The sequence below is a fragment of the Plodia interpunctella genome, chromosome 12, assembly GCF_027563975.2.
Source record: "Plodia interpunctella isolate USDA-ARS_2022_Savannah chromosome 12, ilPloInte3.2, whole genome shotgun sequence".
Lineage (NCBI taxonomy): Eukaryota > Metazoa > Arthropoda > Insecta > Lepidoptera > Pyralidae > Plodia > Plodia interpunctella.
Window position 1 is genome coordinate 4,112,248 of NC_071305.1, and position 16,046 is coordinate 4,128,293.

At 34.2% G+C, this 16,046-nt stretch overlaps 1 protein-coding gene across 5 annotated transcripts in view; it reads right to left on the minus strand.

Annotated features, from left to right (window-relative positions):
* Nucleotides 1-210: 210 nt before the first annotated feature.
* The window catches only part of LOC128674050 (semaphorin-2A), a 313,535-nt gene continuing 297,699 nt past the window's right edge, over nt 211-16,046 (minus strand). For all 5 annotated transcript variants that reach the window (XM_053752331.1, XM_053752330.1, XM_053752329.1 and 2 more), the window contains 6 exons: nt 5,858-5,958; nt 5,352-5,524; nt 4,578-4,769; nt 3,187-3,324; nt 3,000-3,108; nt 211-2,796 (listed from right to left, as the gene is read on the minus strand). In XM_053752331.1, coding sequence (XP_053608306.1) covers nt 2,740-2,796; nt 3,000-3,108; nt 3,187-3,324; nt 4,578-4,769; nt 5,352-5,524; nt 5,858-5,958 — 770 coding nt within the window. In that variant the 3' untranslated portion in view covers nt 211-2,739. The remainder of the gene's footprint in view (nt 2,797-2,999; nt 3,109-3,186; nt 3,325-4,577; nt 4,770-5,351; nt 5,525-5,857; nt 5,959-16,046) is intronic.

Here is a 16,046-nt window from a genome sequence, read left to right on the forward strand (position 1 = left end):
AATATTATATAAAACCAAATTAATTAATGTATCTTAATACTTACAGAATCCGTTAAAACGTTAATAGCGGCAGTTAATAATGATGACATATTTAGTAGAAAAAAATCAAATCAATGATTTCTCAAATTTATCATTGCACTATGAAAGTAATGTACAACTATTTGGGTCTTATATAAAATACGATTAAATTGAAATGAAACAGCAACAGAGTGAAAGGTACATTTCATAGATTTATTATATAAAATCTTAACGCTACATCTGAATTTAACTTATTATAGTAACATGTGGAATTTACAGATCTATTCGATTAGTACAGACATAATAATTAGATATATAGTTATTGCGCAAGACACCCCGAGATAAGGGAAGTCCTTATGTTATTATGCTAAAATACTTAAGTACCAAATCTTAGCTTATACATAATAAATGATGAAGCTCAGATATTTCTTACGTTTATATCTATTTCGATTTCATATTTACATAGTGATATGAAAAATGTTTGAAACACATATAGTTGCAAATGAAAAAAAAATTACAAGCACCTATATGCTATTAATATTTGTATAACAAATTAATGTTTTGGTGTTATAGGTGGAGGTATTATGCTAACATATCGGAGAAGAGCATTGTATTTATACCTAATACTTTATTATACTATTTAGGTCAAAGTTTTGGGATTTTTACAATGAATATCTATAGAAATGATGGCCAGAAAAAAATACTTTCAGTAAATTAAATGCAGTCATCATTATAAATGCCCTAATGTATTATATCCAGACACAATAAAATATGGCAAGTACGGAAATTCAATACGTTCCTAGAAAAAATATTATTCTTTTATAAAATTCGATTTCAAATTTGTATTCAATCGCTACATATAAATAGGTTTCATGGAATCAGATGGCTGATACATAAATATATGTACAAGCACTTAGGTACAATGTCATGATATGAAAATTTAATAAAATTACCAAGATTCTACTCGAATGATACGTGAAAAGTATTAGTTTATTCACTATTCTCCTATTAAAATGACAATATTGATTTGTACAAAAATATGCAGAGATTATGTCTATTACACCGTCTACTTTTGTTGCTAATAAATAGCTAGAGTATTATTTCGAGATCTTTCTAATTCTTTCAGTACTACAAAAAGAATATGTCAAAATTGTATGGAATATAATAAGACAATTCTGTACTTATATTGGGAAGATTCTGGGACAATATAGAAAGTGTGGTAAGTTACCCAAGGTAATGCTCTCCTGAGTCAAGAAACCAGGCACACGTATTCGCACCAAGCGTGTTAGGAAATAAGCGCGAGGCGTGTATTTGTATGAGAGCTGTCATTGAGACCACAGCGTTCAATAACTCGCTCGGAGTATTTTATGCAGAATACGAGTTACGGTAATAAATAAATGTTCAATTTTTCTATAATACGTTGAAGTAAAATAAAAAATATGTATATTTATTGGTAATAGTAAATTATGATACAATTAGTTATCGTCCCAGAATTTGCATGTCTATTAACATACCTAGTAAACAAACGCGTTTAAAATTCAACGAAGCGATAAAGTTTATTTATTCCATGAGTTATCACTTTGTTCCAGTTTCATACGAGTTTGATTACTGCCAGTACATTATAACTTAGGCCATTAACCATTTCAATTCTACAGTAATACGACTGTAAGTAATGTGTGTATGAACTAATTTATTTTTATTTAATGGCAAGAGTCACACGACTATAAAATGGCAAGGTGCAGTGTAAAAAAGTTTTTCAGTACATTTTATAATAAAACAACTCCGGACTTAAATTTCCTAAACAAGTTTCTTATATATCACAGGCTTAAATTATATTTTTACCATTAGGGACGTGCATCCTATACGTACACTTACATTAGTAGGTACAGTTGAACGAAATTAGGTAACTATTTACACAAATAGGGGAAAAATAATGAGGCGAACCCTCCCACAACCCTCGGAGATTTCAAATTACTGCCGTGGTATGGCAACACGGCAATACGTATCTATAGACTCATTAGTGCTCAACTACACGCGAAACATCTTGATCCTTTAACAATACTTCTATCAACATCAAGATTTTCTTACGTTCAAACTACAAATAAAAATAAAGACAACTTATTTTTTTAAATTAAAACCAATAAATGCAATACCTAGTGTCAATGAAATTCGCCATACATAAAGTATAATACCTAAAAAATATTCCATAGCAATGTTACAATGATTGCTTCCTTTAATTTCATTATAAAAATTTATTCCATTCAATAATTCTAACAATTTCCTATTCCCTTAACCAACGAACAAAGCGTACTTACAACTTGAAAAAGATTCCTATTCTTTTTACATTCCATATCCAACAAGCAACGCACAACGCTCATATTTTCTTCCGTTTATATTTTAATAAAATGTCCATAAAATTTAGAGTGTCTAATAATCACCTTCTCATGTCCGTGATGTGTTTGGAACGATGTACTGTTGCATAGTAATTTTTCACTACACTTATTTTTAACGCTAGAGGGAGTCACTTAGCAGTTACACTATAACTTGAGCTTGTCATTATATGGAGTGGCTACATCACTGAGTTTGGAGCGGAAGGTTACTGACGGATTCTCACGAGAATATGTTGAAATACTTGAGGCCAGCCGATACGTACGGTATCGGAATAACCCCGGCGTAATAGTTAACCGACTGAAACATGAGATAGGCGATGTTTAGAAGCTATCACACGATCTCATTTGGGTGGGAATTCTGATTTGAGTCGTTCTGCCTGGAGCATTGCTGGGAACAAAAAACATTTATTGATTAAAATTAATTAAAAAGTGATGGTGTTACTATTGCCTTTAAACCCTAGTTAACTTAATATACTACTTCGACATAAAATAGTAAATAACAACTTTCAAAAATGTCTGACAATAGAGAATTAAGTGTTATGTATTTAGTAATATTTGATAAATTAATAAAATAAGTTAATTATATTTTACCTCCTGTTTCCTTTCCCATGTTTTCATTGCACTTTTATACTTTTCAAATTCGTGGCACCAATTGGAGTAAATTTTCTGATATTCATTACTTTTCTCTGGGGGCGTACATCTAAAATGACAAAGAGTGATTAGAAGTCTCAAACGTTTAGTAAAAAAAATAAATTACATTGATTGTGAACATGTTTACCTGTGGGTATCTACTGTGATGTTGTAGGAGCATAGTAAGGAACCCCCCAGGAAGCAATCATATCTCCCCGCATCTCCTTCGTTGACAGATATTATGAGGAGCCCGTGTTCCGACGTTTCGATGTATTTCTCTGGTTTACTGCAAAGAACATAATATTTATTGAAGATAAATTGATAAAGGCCAGATAATACCACTAAATTGCGTTTTTCCTATTAAATAACTTACGTCAAATTGTTTATTTTGTTTTAAATTTGTTGTACAATTTGATGTTGTATTGTAATTTCATTTGCGCATTTAATCAGGTATTAAATTTTGCAAATTAAAAAACTTTTTTAAATAATTAGCTTTTTGATAATTATTTCCTTCGTAGGTATGCAACTACGAATAAAATTATTTATCCTTTCTACAACTTCTGTAGATGCTAAGTGTCCTGCGATGTTAATTTGAATTATAATATGTTATATATTTAAGATTTATAATCTAACATTCTATTTTAACTTTTTTATTTAGCTTGTACATAATATTAGTATTGTATCATTAGAAAAAAGAAAATACACAGGTCCAACGATCAAAATTACGCGCCCTCACTATAAAAGTCCCATGGGTGATATACGATACCAATAAATTAAAAAGTTGTTGTTTAAATTCTTTGAAGATTTTGTTTCTGTCCCATTTCACGCAGGGGCCTTTGATAAATTTTCACATTAACGAAGAAATGAATATTGTTGTAAAGTTCAGTATCCAGTATAAAACGTGTAATATGAAACGATATATTGTGATGAATTATGTTCATCAACACACACTTGAAAGTCACAAAAAAATAAACTTGTATTTTTTTTTTGACGAAAGGTACGCACATTGGCAAGATATGACCTCAAAATGCTCGGAACGTGGATTGCGGCATTACAAAGTCACAGAAAAGCGAGAATAGAATTGTTTGAACGAAACTCCATAACAGAAACCTTAATTCCTCCTCCCCTTGCATTGTAATTATACAGGCGGAAGTGCGATAAAAGCAGATTTGGAAACCCTTTAATTAATGTTGTTGCATGCGTGTTCAACTCAAGTGTTTTCTGAAATTTAAGGCGTTTAAAACGATGTTTGTCTTCATTCGAGAATGGTGCGTTCCGGTGTTTGCCAATTTACTTGCCGTTTTTAATTGAAAGTTATGGCGCCGTATTTTTATTTGGATGGTGGTAACTTTGTTAACATTATACGGTAAAGTTATTAAGGTAAATCTTTGGCTCATAGTGCGCTGTATCTACGTATATACGTTTGCCACCAACAATCAACTTTTCATTGTGACCAGACCAGGGTTTGTATCAGAAAGGATTTTTTGAAAGAGACTGGTTTAAAAAAATAGTTTATTCTATCATTGTGAATCTACTTACTTGAATGTGATTGGATGTTTCCCCTTGTCCCTGGAATAGTGGTACCACGTGACAGCTCTCGGATGAAGCACCTCAGGCATCTTGACGAAGCTCCCCAGGTGGAGGCTCTGCCCCCAGGTCGCCGAGACCGCCTTGCGAGCGATGGAGGAGTCGCAGATGTCTACCGTCTCGTTCACCACGTCTTGGATTAACCTGAGATTATATGAATGAATTAATGTATATGAACAAGTAATGGAACTCCAGATTTTCTTAGTAATGCTTATGATAAGGAACGCAATTGTTCATAAAAATAAATAAGTTTAAGTTTAAAATGGCCATTCTCGCACCACTCCCCTCGAAATGGTGCATCAAAGGTTGACATATAGACAGTCTAGTCTACCAGCAATCTTGTTCAGGATAACAGGCTTAATGACAAAATGTTAAACTTGGTCACGTAACACATGATATGACATGTAATTTGCCACTAGCATTTTAAGATATCCGGAATAGTTATTTTTCAGTTTATCGTAAGTTTGAGGAAAAGCATAACAATATACAAATAATGAACATGATCAATAAAGAACATACACCGTGGAAATCGAGCTCAGAGACTAAAATACACAAGGACAAACCGGATAAGCCAAACACACCAGAATTCTAATATGGGAAAGGACGGTCACCAGCTATAGCCGGCTGACTAGACTATACATACAATCTATATCCAATGTAGAAATTTAATCTCCCAAGTTAAATATGTCAAGATTAAAGATACTAATTTTAGAAAATAAAAATTACCCAGGCATGTACTCCTTGCAGACTCCGGCCTCGCGGTCCCAGCCACAGTAGGGGTCGCGTGCGCAACGCACGCATGCGTCGTATCTTCTTGCACACAACGCTAGGCGCAATTGCAATACTCTTCTGTCTGACGCTGCGTATAAGGAGCCATGGGCACGTGACAGCGCCATTGCCTGTGAAGTTTATTTTAGAAAATTATATGAAACGCGCAAAGCATATACGGACTCATTAACGATAGAGATATTTAAAAAAAGAATGACTGAAATATAATACCATAAATTCTAATGCTTTTCTCTTCAGGTTTCTTACAATATCTTCATCGTTAAAACGTTTAGGAATTAGTTATAATAAATACAGTATTAGCCTTAAATACAGTAGTTTAATAATAACAAGATTTGATATAGTATCGAGAGATAATCTAGTTATTTGAGACACATTAATATTCAGTAATCGTATGTTCGCTTCGATATGTAAATTAGTTCATCTAATATTAAGTTAGTAAGTACCTGGATTGGTTCTCCCGGAGTGACGTCGAAGATGTCGAGCAAAGCTGATTGGCTGTCGCCGTTCCGGTTCCACTGTACTATCTTGTGGATTTTGCCCTCATCTGTAACAAAATTAAAATTTGTGAAATTCTAAAAAAAATTGTAACGTCTTTGTGGTTTTGCTGTTAACAATTCGCAGAAAAAAAAACATACATCGGCATTTTGAATTTCGAACATAGTATTTATTTTAATCGTTTTTTATCAAATAAGTTTTGGATATTGTTGCTATTTTTACATTAAACATATAAATATTACTAAACTGTACATTATACTTATCGGAATGACTTTCCTTATGATTGCTAACAATTACCGATCTACATTTTATAGTTGAAGCTTGTGGCAAGAAACCATCAATGGGTCAGAGATTGATGAGGAATAAATTTATTATTTACATTTTTATTGAGATGTGAAATGAAAAATTCAAGACAAAATTAAGTAAATCAAGTTTTTAGTTGAGCACTCTAAACAAGAAGCAAAAACAGTACCTAACATAAAATTCTACTTTGGCTTCACCATTGGGAGTCGTAACATAGGTACCTACTACATTTAATTATAACGGTAATAAACTTTTGAAACAAAAGAATCGTTTTATTGTTACCGTACACTAAGTGCTCATATAAATTATCCCATATGGGATAAAGAAGACTTGATAGTTTTATTAGCAGTGGCTCCTAGACTAGTGTGGAATGAACATATTTTATGATTATGAGATTACATTTTACCAAAAATTTAGAATAAAACATTTAATGTACCAAATAGACCTTAGCAGCATATAGACCATATCTAATGCTCTCTCACGCGTTAAACAGTTAATACCTATTTTAAGTTCAAATACCTACTTACCTATGTTTTTTGCCACTATAATCTTACCTAATATTTGACATGAAGAAACCGAGATAAAACATATTTCAATTACCTATGTAAAGTAGATTTTAACTTTTTTAAAATGAATAACACGTATGCATCTTATTCATAAAAAAGTTAAAATCTACTTTAAGCTAAAATATGATAAGTTGATATGATTAGTTACAATATTTGACATTGACAGAACGAAAACATGAATGTAAGGATTAGTGTGGCTGCCATTTCGGCGATTGTTTTTCAAATTTTTGTTACCTGTAAAAGTTTGAAGATGTTGATGCCAAATTTATTCAAAAGCAATATTTTAGTAATCCAATAAAACAGTTTTCGTGAGTTCTGCGCCACGAACAATTTATAATAGCGCCCATCATTTTGGCGTGCCCTTGTAATTTATTACGTTGTTAAATAAGCAGTTTGTAATGAACATCGTTCGTTTAGATTGGTAACTTTCAAAGATTCAAAGATTCAAACATTTATTTGCCAACTATGAGTCATAATTACAATACAGGTGTTATGTACAATTTTGTTCTTATCATAGCAACTCAGCGAGTATTGCAAATGTAGTCATTACAGTAGTATATTTTATATAAAACAATGTTAAAATAATTGATTAATAGATAAAAATTTATAAAAAAAAAAAATGATTTAATTAATTCATATTCAAATACATATATTAGACACTTAGATTATTTATGAATACATATTAAATAAACTTGTTGGTTTGATTTTAAAAATCAAATAAAAATTTCCGTTTTCTTATTATCAAAGCAATCAGAATGTTTGACATCCAACGAATGTGTTCCTTAAGCATTAAGAATGCAAATCTGTGCAAGATTTTGATTTGAAACGGTTTGTTATTTTGATACTAAATCTATTTCTGTCATCTGAACGTTTTCCCAATTTCTTCCTCAGCCGTTAAGCGTCGGATTCCGGAGCCCGTTTTCCTAGTTTTTCTTCTTATCACAGTCTTCGATTTGTTACTTTTTTTTCTTTTCAGTTTATGGAAATAGTGTGTGTAATAGGAATACCTAACTAACCAAGTAATTATTGTTAATTGTTAATAAGTACTAGTTTAGAAGATTCAAAGAAATATTAGTTATTTAACATAGTAGCAATTAAATACAAAACAAATGTTTTTTAAAGCAGCAAATAAAAATTATGTAAAAATAATTGCAAATAGACAAAGTTTACGTCTCCTCAACTATAGTATAATATTATTATGTCACAAAAATAGGTCCTTTTATTTTTGGGTAGGTACTCTGCGTAGGTTTTAAACACATTCGTGTATTAACCAACCAAATTCATGAATCTGAAAACAAAACACGCCGAAAATAAAGCGGCGCATTCACCGAAGGCCCTGTAAACAGCGTACCCATGTTTATTCACACAATCAGCGTATTACCATACATTACGGGCTTAATATCATTACTGATTTATCGTTCAGCTGTAACAATAACATAGCATAGTTCCATCTCGGGCCGAGACACGTACCGTACAGTCAGCCGCGAATCAAGGGTTCGTTTCGCAACATTGCCGTTTCGGACCACGTGCAAATCGCCCAAGAGATGTTTTTGAATATCCTTCCTATCTAACTGTTCTCTTTTCGTTGAGTAAATTCGGATAGACGCACAGCACAGCATTATTGTGACATGCACAAATCGAAGAAATATTTCTTAGGTATATCCGAAACAAGTAGGTACTCGTACTTTTTCGACTTCGCATCGTGGTTCGGATCACTCGTGGTGCGAAATGACTAAAAACCAATGACAAGTTACTCTATGCTATATTGACTTCTACGCGTTGATAATAGGGGCGAATTTGCGTTACATTTAAGTAAGTTTCTTTGCTGTCAACTGTACGTGGTATGCGTTAGTGTTGTGAGTCGGGGCTGGTAATTTCGCTACATGCCTAATCCAATTAGCTATTAAGATCCGTGAGCCGAATATCAATTCGCTTTCAGCTTTGTAAGACAGGCTGTGACCTTATGCGGTAAACTGCGGTGGTCACGTTGTAATGTGGATCGTGTTACAATCGATTATTTGTTTGGTATGTGTTTGTTAGTTAATATGGACTATATGTTAGATTAAGGGTCATATATTACTTTTTCAGGTATTTATAAGTATACTTATTACTTCTACTTATCGTATGTGTTATTGCTAATCCCAGATTTAATTCAAGTGGCCTGAAGATATCTGGCATATCATGACTTTTACGACTACCTACCGCCATCTAATAGCAAGTTGTCGCATACAGACTAGTGAACTTTCAACCAGTGTTAAAATACTCACGATGTATTCACATATATGTTTTTGATACCAATTACAATCTTAGATAGATTCAGATGGTAGATTCTTTCACCAAGAGGTTTTGGTTGTGTTTAACTATGATTGGGTAGTGAATGCGGCATGTTGATTTAATGCAGGGAGTTTTAACCCTCTTTAGGAATGAAATAAATTAAAAAACAAAATACACTAAAGACGAGTAGCCTAACCTTAAATTGTCAGATTTAATAAAACAAAACAATTAATTTTGAAACAGTCTGTGTTGCGTTATACAGCCACATACGCGCTTTAATACTTGCCAATTATCCTGAGTGGATTCTGGCAATATATCTGGCGGAATAGTATCATTTGTAGGCGACACAGACAGTCAGACATCGGCGCTGTAACTGCCTCCAATTGCTTTTGATTGACGTGAACAAGTACCGTAATTTTGTCCTTGAATATCGTATGAAGGAACCCTTGAAATAGAATATATATTAACGCTAATTAAGGATTAGATTGGCTTCGATTTGGGGAAATTAATGTTTGGTAATTAAAACGTATATTGACGTCAAGTTTGTGATGTTTATTTGTGACGTTTAAATGTATCTGCAGGAAGTCGTAGACGTGAAACATCTAAGAAGCTAAATGGGGCTTAGTTAACTACAGTGTTGTAATACAAATATATTAACAAGAAAAAATATAATTAATGAACAATATCTATAAATAAGGAATACTCCGCCGACAAGAGCATGGCTCTTAAATATGATGAAGAAGTCCGTCTTCAATTTTAGTTAAAAAATTGAAGTTCCTGTTACAATACCACACTGAATTTAGACTTAATACACAAGTTTTTGTTCATATGAGTCATTCATAGTCCTTAATCGCGTTATTTTAGTATATAAATGTCAGAAACAGATTTCCCGGCAAGTATCTACGTCTGGAAACTTTGTCAAACACTGAATTTTCATTTTAAAGCAATTTAGAGCAGCATAAAGGAATATACTCGTAGTACAGAAGGGGTATGCAAGCGAGACGGTTGACATTCGGAAAGCCCTCTTGCCCTTAAGTACGCTGATGTGATAATAGGTACATGGGAAAGCGTTCAACAAACTTGTCGGCAAAGAGGGGTATGTACAGAATTTTAAACAATAAATCATATAGAAGTGACACCTATCTATTCTATGAAAATATACCTACACATATCGCATTAAATAACACTACACACACTAGCGACGGCGGCGTGACGACCGAAATTAGATACTTAATGGAAGTATTATATGGTAAATAACTATAGCGGTGTTAAGTAGGCGATATGTAATTAAAACTTCGAATTCGAACGGACAATTGCTTCGAAAGGTTGATTGATGCTAATTATTGAAAATTAAAACTCAGCGTCCGTTTCCAGAAATGTATTTGAGCAGAAACCTATGCGTGTGACTATGCCACATCTATCAGTCTTACGTTATTCCAAACTCTGTGGGGACATAACATTCAAATCAGTTTATAGCCACGTAACACGTTTTAAGCTTTTACAGGTATATACATGTGTTTATTAATATGTGTTGGGGTGTGTTATTTACTTGCGACACGTTAGTTGTTGTGTAAATGTTAATGGAAGTGTTACCTAAACAATTTTAAATCGATTTCGTATTGGTCGCTGTGCCTACTTCGGCATTTTTTTCTGCATAACCAAATGGAGGAAAAAAACTGAAAATATTTTCTATTGGCTGTTGACTCGCTTCCAGCGAATGATAATTGGCGTTAAATCCACCATTTTTTTGTAAACTAGTACAAAAATAAAAATAATAAAACTCGTTTGTGTAGACTGTGAACAGGAAGCCGTATTGTGATTGAGGTACCGAGAAGATTTCCTATATCTTGTCAGCTCAGCAGTTTGTGTCGTGTTATACTTAATGGTAATAGCCTTTATTCCCATCACGTAGCGAGCAAAATAATTAAACAATTCCATATAAGTCAGCAACTCCCAGTGGACCATTCTAACCTGGTGTTCTAGCTGAACAACAAATGCGACAAGGTAGAGCGACGTGAGGATGCGTTGCGACACTACAAACTATGTAATACTGGTCTGTGTGGTCGTAATATTTGATACACAAAGCGTCGAATCGCGTCGTACAGCATTCGGACGCTCAATCAGGGAGCCGGGTAACAACTAGTTCCATAAGGATATTTCGAACAAAACCTAACAAGGAAGTCGTACGCGTAAGGTTTGACAAACGTATAAATTATTTAATCATATTTGTGATGTACGATTCAGATGATTTTATTAGCTAAACAGTATTCCTATTTTTGGTATATGATGTAATGTAGATACATCAGTATTTTAGTTGTAGGCCCTTCCGCATGACATTTAGGTTGGTTATTTATTTATAGTAGCATTAGGATTGTAATCATTGAAACTAGGCAGCATTTCTGCTAGTGTTTTGTCCCAGTTTTCAAAAGACATTTTTATTTCTATGCTCGTATAATTTACTTGTAAATATTCACGACTAATTTTTAAACAAAGAAACCCAATTATAAAGAACCTGTCTAGAGAAATACGAATAAAAGATTTAATGTTTACATTATAAAAACAATTTCACTTCAAAATTAATGTTTTCCTTAAGACTGATTACGGCCCCCAATAGCTGTCTCAAAAGAAATAATCCCACAATCCAATAAAGATGTCGCATCGACAGGCCTAAGTGAAAACTTTTTGCGCTCCCCGAACAATATAAGTTTTATTCCTCCAAGAGGTATAAATTCACAAACACAAAGTAACTGTAACATCTTTATTGCTTCATAAAAATCTCCGCACGTTTGCTAATAGATTTAGTAGTAACAAATCGTATGAGGTTTTCTAAATGCCATTGTTCAAGATAACGACGGCGGGTCTCCATGTTATATCTTCTGATTTTCATTACTTACTAGATTTTGGAACAGTTTTATCGGGTTTTGGATTTTATCGGGATTAAAGTTACCATATGTCCTTCTCCATACTTCAAACTACATCTCCATACCTATTGCAAAATTACAAGAAGATAAGTTGAGTAGATCGAGCGTGAAGAGGCAACAAACAAACTTATTTTCGCATTTATAATATCAGTTAGGATTAGGATTGTTAGAATTATAATATTAGTTAGGATTATATCGATTTATTCTACTGTAAATGATGATGAATTTACTGTTTACGAAATGGTAATATGTATTCAATAAACTATAACTGTGTAAAATAGCTTTAAATGAAAACTGTTCGCGCCATTAGAACAGTATTTTTTATATCTTTTTTTTATGCTCCTTGCGCCCACACTTACCGCGAAGTCTTTCACGATAGACTGCGCGAAGCTTTTCAGATCTGTCAAGCGCCTATTCGTCTTGGCCATGCACCACGATCATTTTCGTGATTTGTTTCGTAACATTTGTTGATGAAGCGTGTTGCAGATTTTTTTGAGTTATGTTTTGGTTTGCAATATTAAATATAGCCGAAAAAACTAGTAAAGAGAAAATTAAATAAAAATATGTCAGTAATAAAAAGTCGTTATTACAACATCCCGCTTTGCAAAACGTCGGAGATAAATCCACGATTGGTATGAGCGAATTCGGCGGGAACTTTTATCACGGATCGCAATATGTATTTTATAGGCGCAGTAAATCGAGGAACGTGGCTTTTTAACGTTTGCTTCGAGTGTGAGGCCCTGTTTTACGAGATTCGTCGCTCCAAATTTTATGAGAGCATCAAATAGACCGGGAGCTTGCAAGTCCTGCTTCATAAAATACTTAAACGGGCATGCAAGAGTTGGGAAATAATTTGGCAAAAGTGGGTTATTTATAAATGAATTCTTTTGAAGAGGAAAATCTTTTAAGAAATATTATAAAATACCTGATCAAAATAAATCTAACTGATATCGGTAATGGTTATCGGCTAACATTTATAAACTGATGATATATTGATAAGTACGTTTCAATAGATATCGTTTGATGTCGCCAAAAGTGATATATGTGTGGATTAGATCGTGTTGTTGATTGGGCGAGCATAGAGGTGAGTAGAAAAGCGGACAGTAGAAAAGCGGATCCTGGGCTCCAACATTTTATGGCCAAGAAATAAACCGGGAATGTGCTCAACGAGGGAGAGGCTTACATTTTAAAATACAGTAATTAAAAAGGAACATTTTTTGTAAATAAAGATATGACAACCTAACTCTGATATATTCATAATTACATTCAATCGCTTGCGCTTCCTGACCCGCTTTTAGGCTATTTATACTCAATCGATATGTATAATTGTGTTTGTAGTTGCCCGGGGCAGTGCCGATAACATTTATTGGCGCGATAAAGACCGCCGCTTGTTTGAAGGCTTTCAATTAGAAGGGTGAAGGCTGGATCGATTTCGTGTCTTGTATTTTGTACATTTTGAATAATCACAATGACATCTTTGTTTATCGTAAACAATTCATGAATATTAATATAATTTTTGTAAATGAAAGTAAGTAAGGTAAGTGACAAGTAAAATAACGTGAAAATCATGTTAACTTGCCTAAACGTATTGCAACACAATAAAAATATTGGATTACCATTTCAAAAGGCTCCTGTAAGGTATCAAGAAATCAACATAAATTCCTCTAAACACAACCTCAAAACGGTAATAAATGGTATTTCGGCATTGTGGCATTCAACCGGCGTATTTTATTCGAGTATCAAAACAAACGGTTCAACGTTTATTTATCCCATAAATATTATATTTGAGATGCGAAATAACTGCGTGCCGCTAACCGGAACGGTTATTCCGGACACGTTTCAAAGGTGTATTTTTAAAGAAGGCTTTCACGGTGGCCAGCATTAGGGATGCCACGACCGAACTCAAAAACTTTCTCGTACCTGCACCTTTTGATATTCAATATACTGCGGGGCCTAAGCAATCCTTTGATGAGATGTTTTATGCAAAAAACGTTGGAGCCCGTTAGCGGGGCGCGAATAAGCGTTCAAAAGTGAACACATTAGTATGCCCGATATTGTGCGGGCCACGAACTCACCCTCCACTTTCGGGGGAATAAAAAATCAATGTTTATTCTCGACGGACGCGTTTCGAATGCTAATTATAGGTATAACTAATTGTTTTGTGTTTATGTAAAGGCGCAATCGGCTCGCAAATCGCTGTCGCGGCCACAACGGATTTGCGATAGGATTTTGTTTTGTTACCATCGTTTTCCAAATTGATTCGTCTGTAACGCACAGCTGTTTTGTTAAACACGGCGCGTGTGAATGATGAATTGATACATCAATCAATTTAAATGAGATGTAATATATTTAGTCTTTAAATGGTACCTATGATGAAGTTGGAAATTGATCGGTACGATATCTTTAGATATTGGGGTGGTACAGTGCAAAAGACAAGGTGTTTCAAACTATAAATTACTTCGGTAATTCTGCGCCGGTATCGTATCGGTACCGGTAATAAATATCGTTCATTTTCGTCTTGTGGGCCATGAAGAGGGTGCTGTTTCGGCCAACTCTCTCCACGTTACTGATTGCAGTTGGGGGGTTGGTCTACTAGAATCATATGTTACATTTAATGAGATTTTCTTTCTTTACTAATGGCCATTTAAGTATATTTATATCCTTGCTCTTGCAGAATTAATTCTGTTAATTCATAGGAAGAATAGAAGTTAAATGTGGACAATATGAAAATGCAATATTTTTCTTATAGCTTTACATGATTGATTGTTTTTATTCTGTGAAAATACGATCATATATATTTTAATATTATCATTAGAAAAACATTTTTCAAAGCCATATTTCAAAGGATTATTTAATGTCATGAAATTGACCATGAAACTATATGTATCTGTAAAATCTAGTTTAATTTAATGTGCATCGTAGGTACCTTTTATTCCCTGTGGAATGGCACCTCTGATACTAGGGCAATGCAATAAACTGACTCTCCAGCAAAATACCTCAGCCGCACCTAAACATATCATTCTACGGCACATTTCATGTTTATGGCAAAACTTGGACTTCATGCACTTAGGCAAATGGCTTTCCGATACTTATAACACCGATATTCGATGCGTATCGCTACATTTTATGCATGGCAAGTTATTTCGTAAATTATTGTCCGCATTATTCCTGCAACATAAATAAAGCGCCTCGGAGAAGTTTAGAATAATGTTCTACAATTTGTTCTGATACTTCACAATGAGTTATTGCTGCTTCATTTTAAGTCATAATATAGTTGCATCAAAATCAAGTGTGTTATTAACAGACATTTGATATTATTTATTCATACGTTTAATGCAAGATAAATGTGTCGAAGCACAGAGAAAACTAAATTTCAACATCAAAGCTGAACATTTAGAGGGCTCGCCGCTCGCTGATATAATTGTCATCAAATGGCTGCTACATTTCGCCAGCTAGCGGCCATCAAGCCGACTGTGAATTTTAAATCGTTTTTAATAGTATCCGCCGGCCACATATGTCCTCAAAGCCGGCGTGCAATTTGATTCCCATACGTTATCCTAAACTTCCCAAACTTTTTCTATGCCGTTAAAAATACAGAGGTGCGTCCTTTTGTGCTCGGATACAAAACGCGTAGTAATTACATTTGGAGTTTGTTGTTACAGACTGTACTCGCGCGATACGTGAACATTATTATGTTCGCTTGTTTACAAAGGCGCCCTTGATACTAAAGAGTCGCGGCGTTGACGTCTAACTCGGGGAATTTAATTAACTTCGTTAACTTCTAAATACTCTTAACGTCTTTGATACCTCGCTCCCTCCATTGACAAACACGCTGGGTGTGTACATGACAGTCGCTGTCAAAGTTTTATCAAGCTCGGGCCGCGGGGCGCTTCGTCTGGCAACAGTGATTTAGGCGCGATAAAACAAATGGAATGAGACAGGGCCCGCATTGCGGGGGCATCACACGCTCGTTTCTCATTGTCTGAGCACCTCGGGCCTCGAACAACTTTCCGCCAGTGCAGTTTAATGCATATTATAACGCGGTAAGCACTCCAAATGGGCTAAGCGAGGCA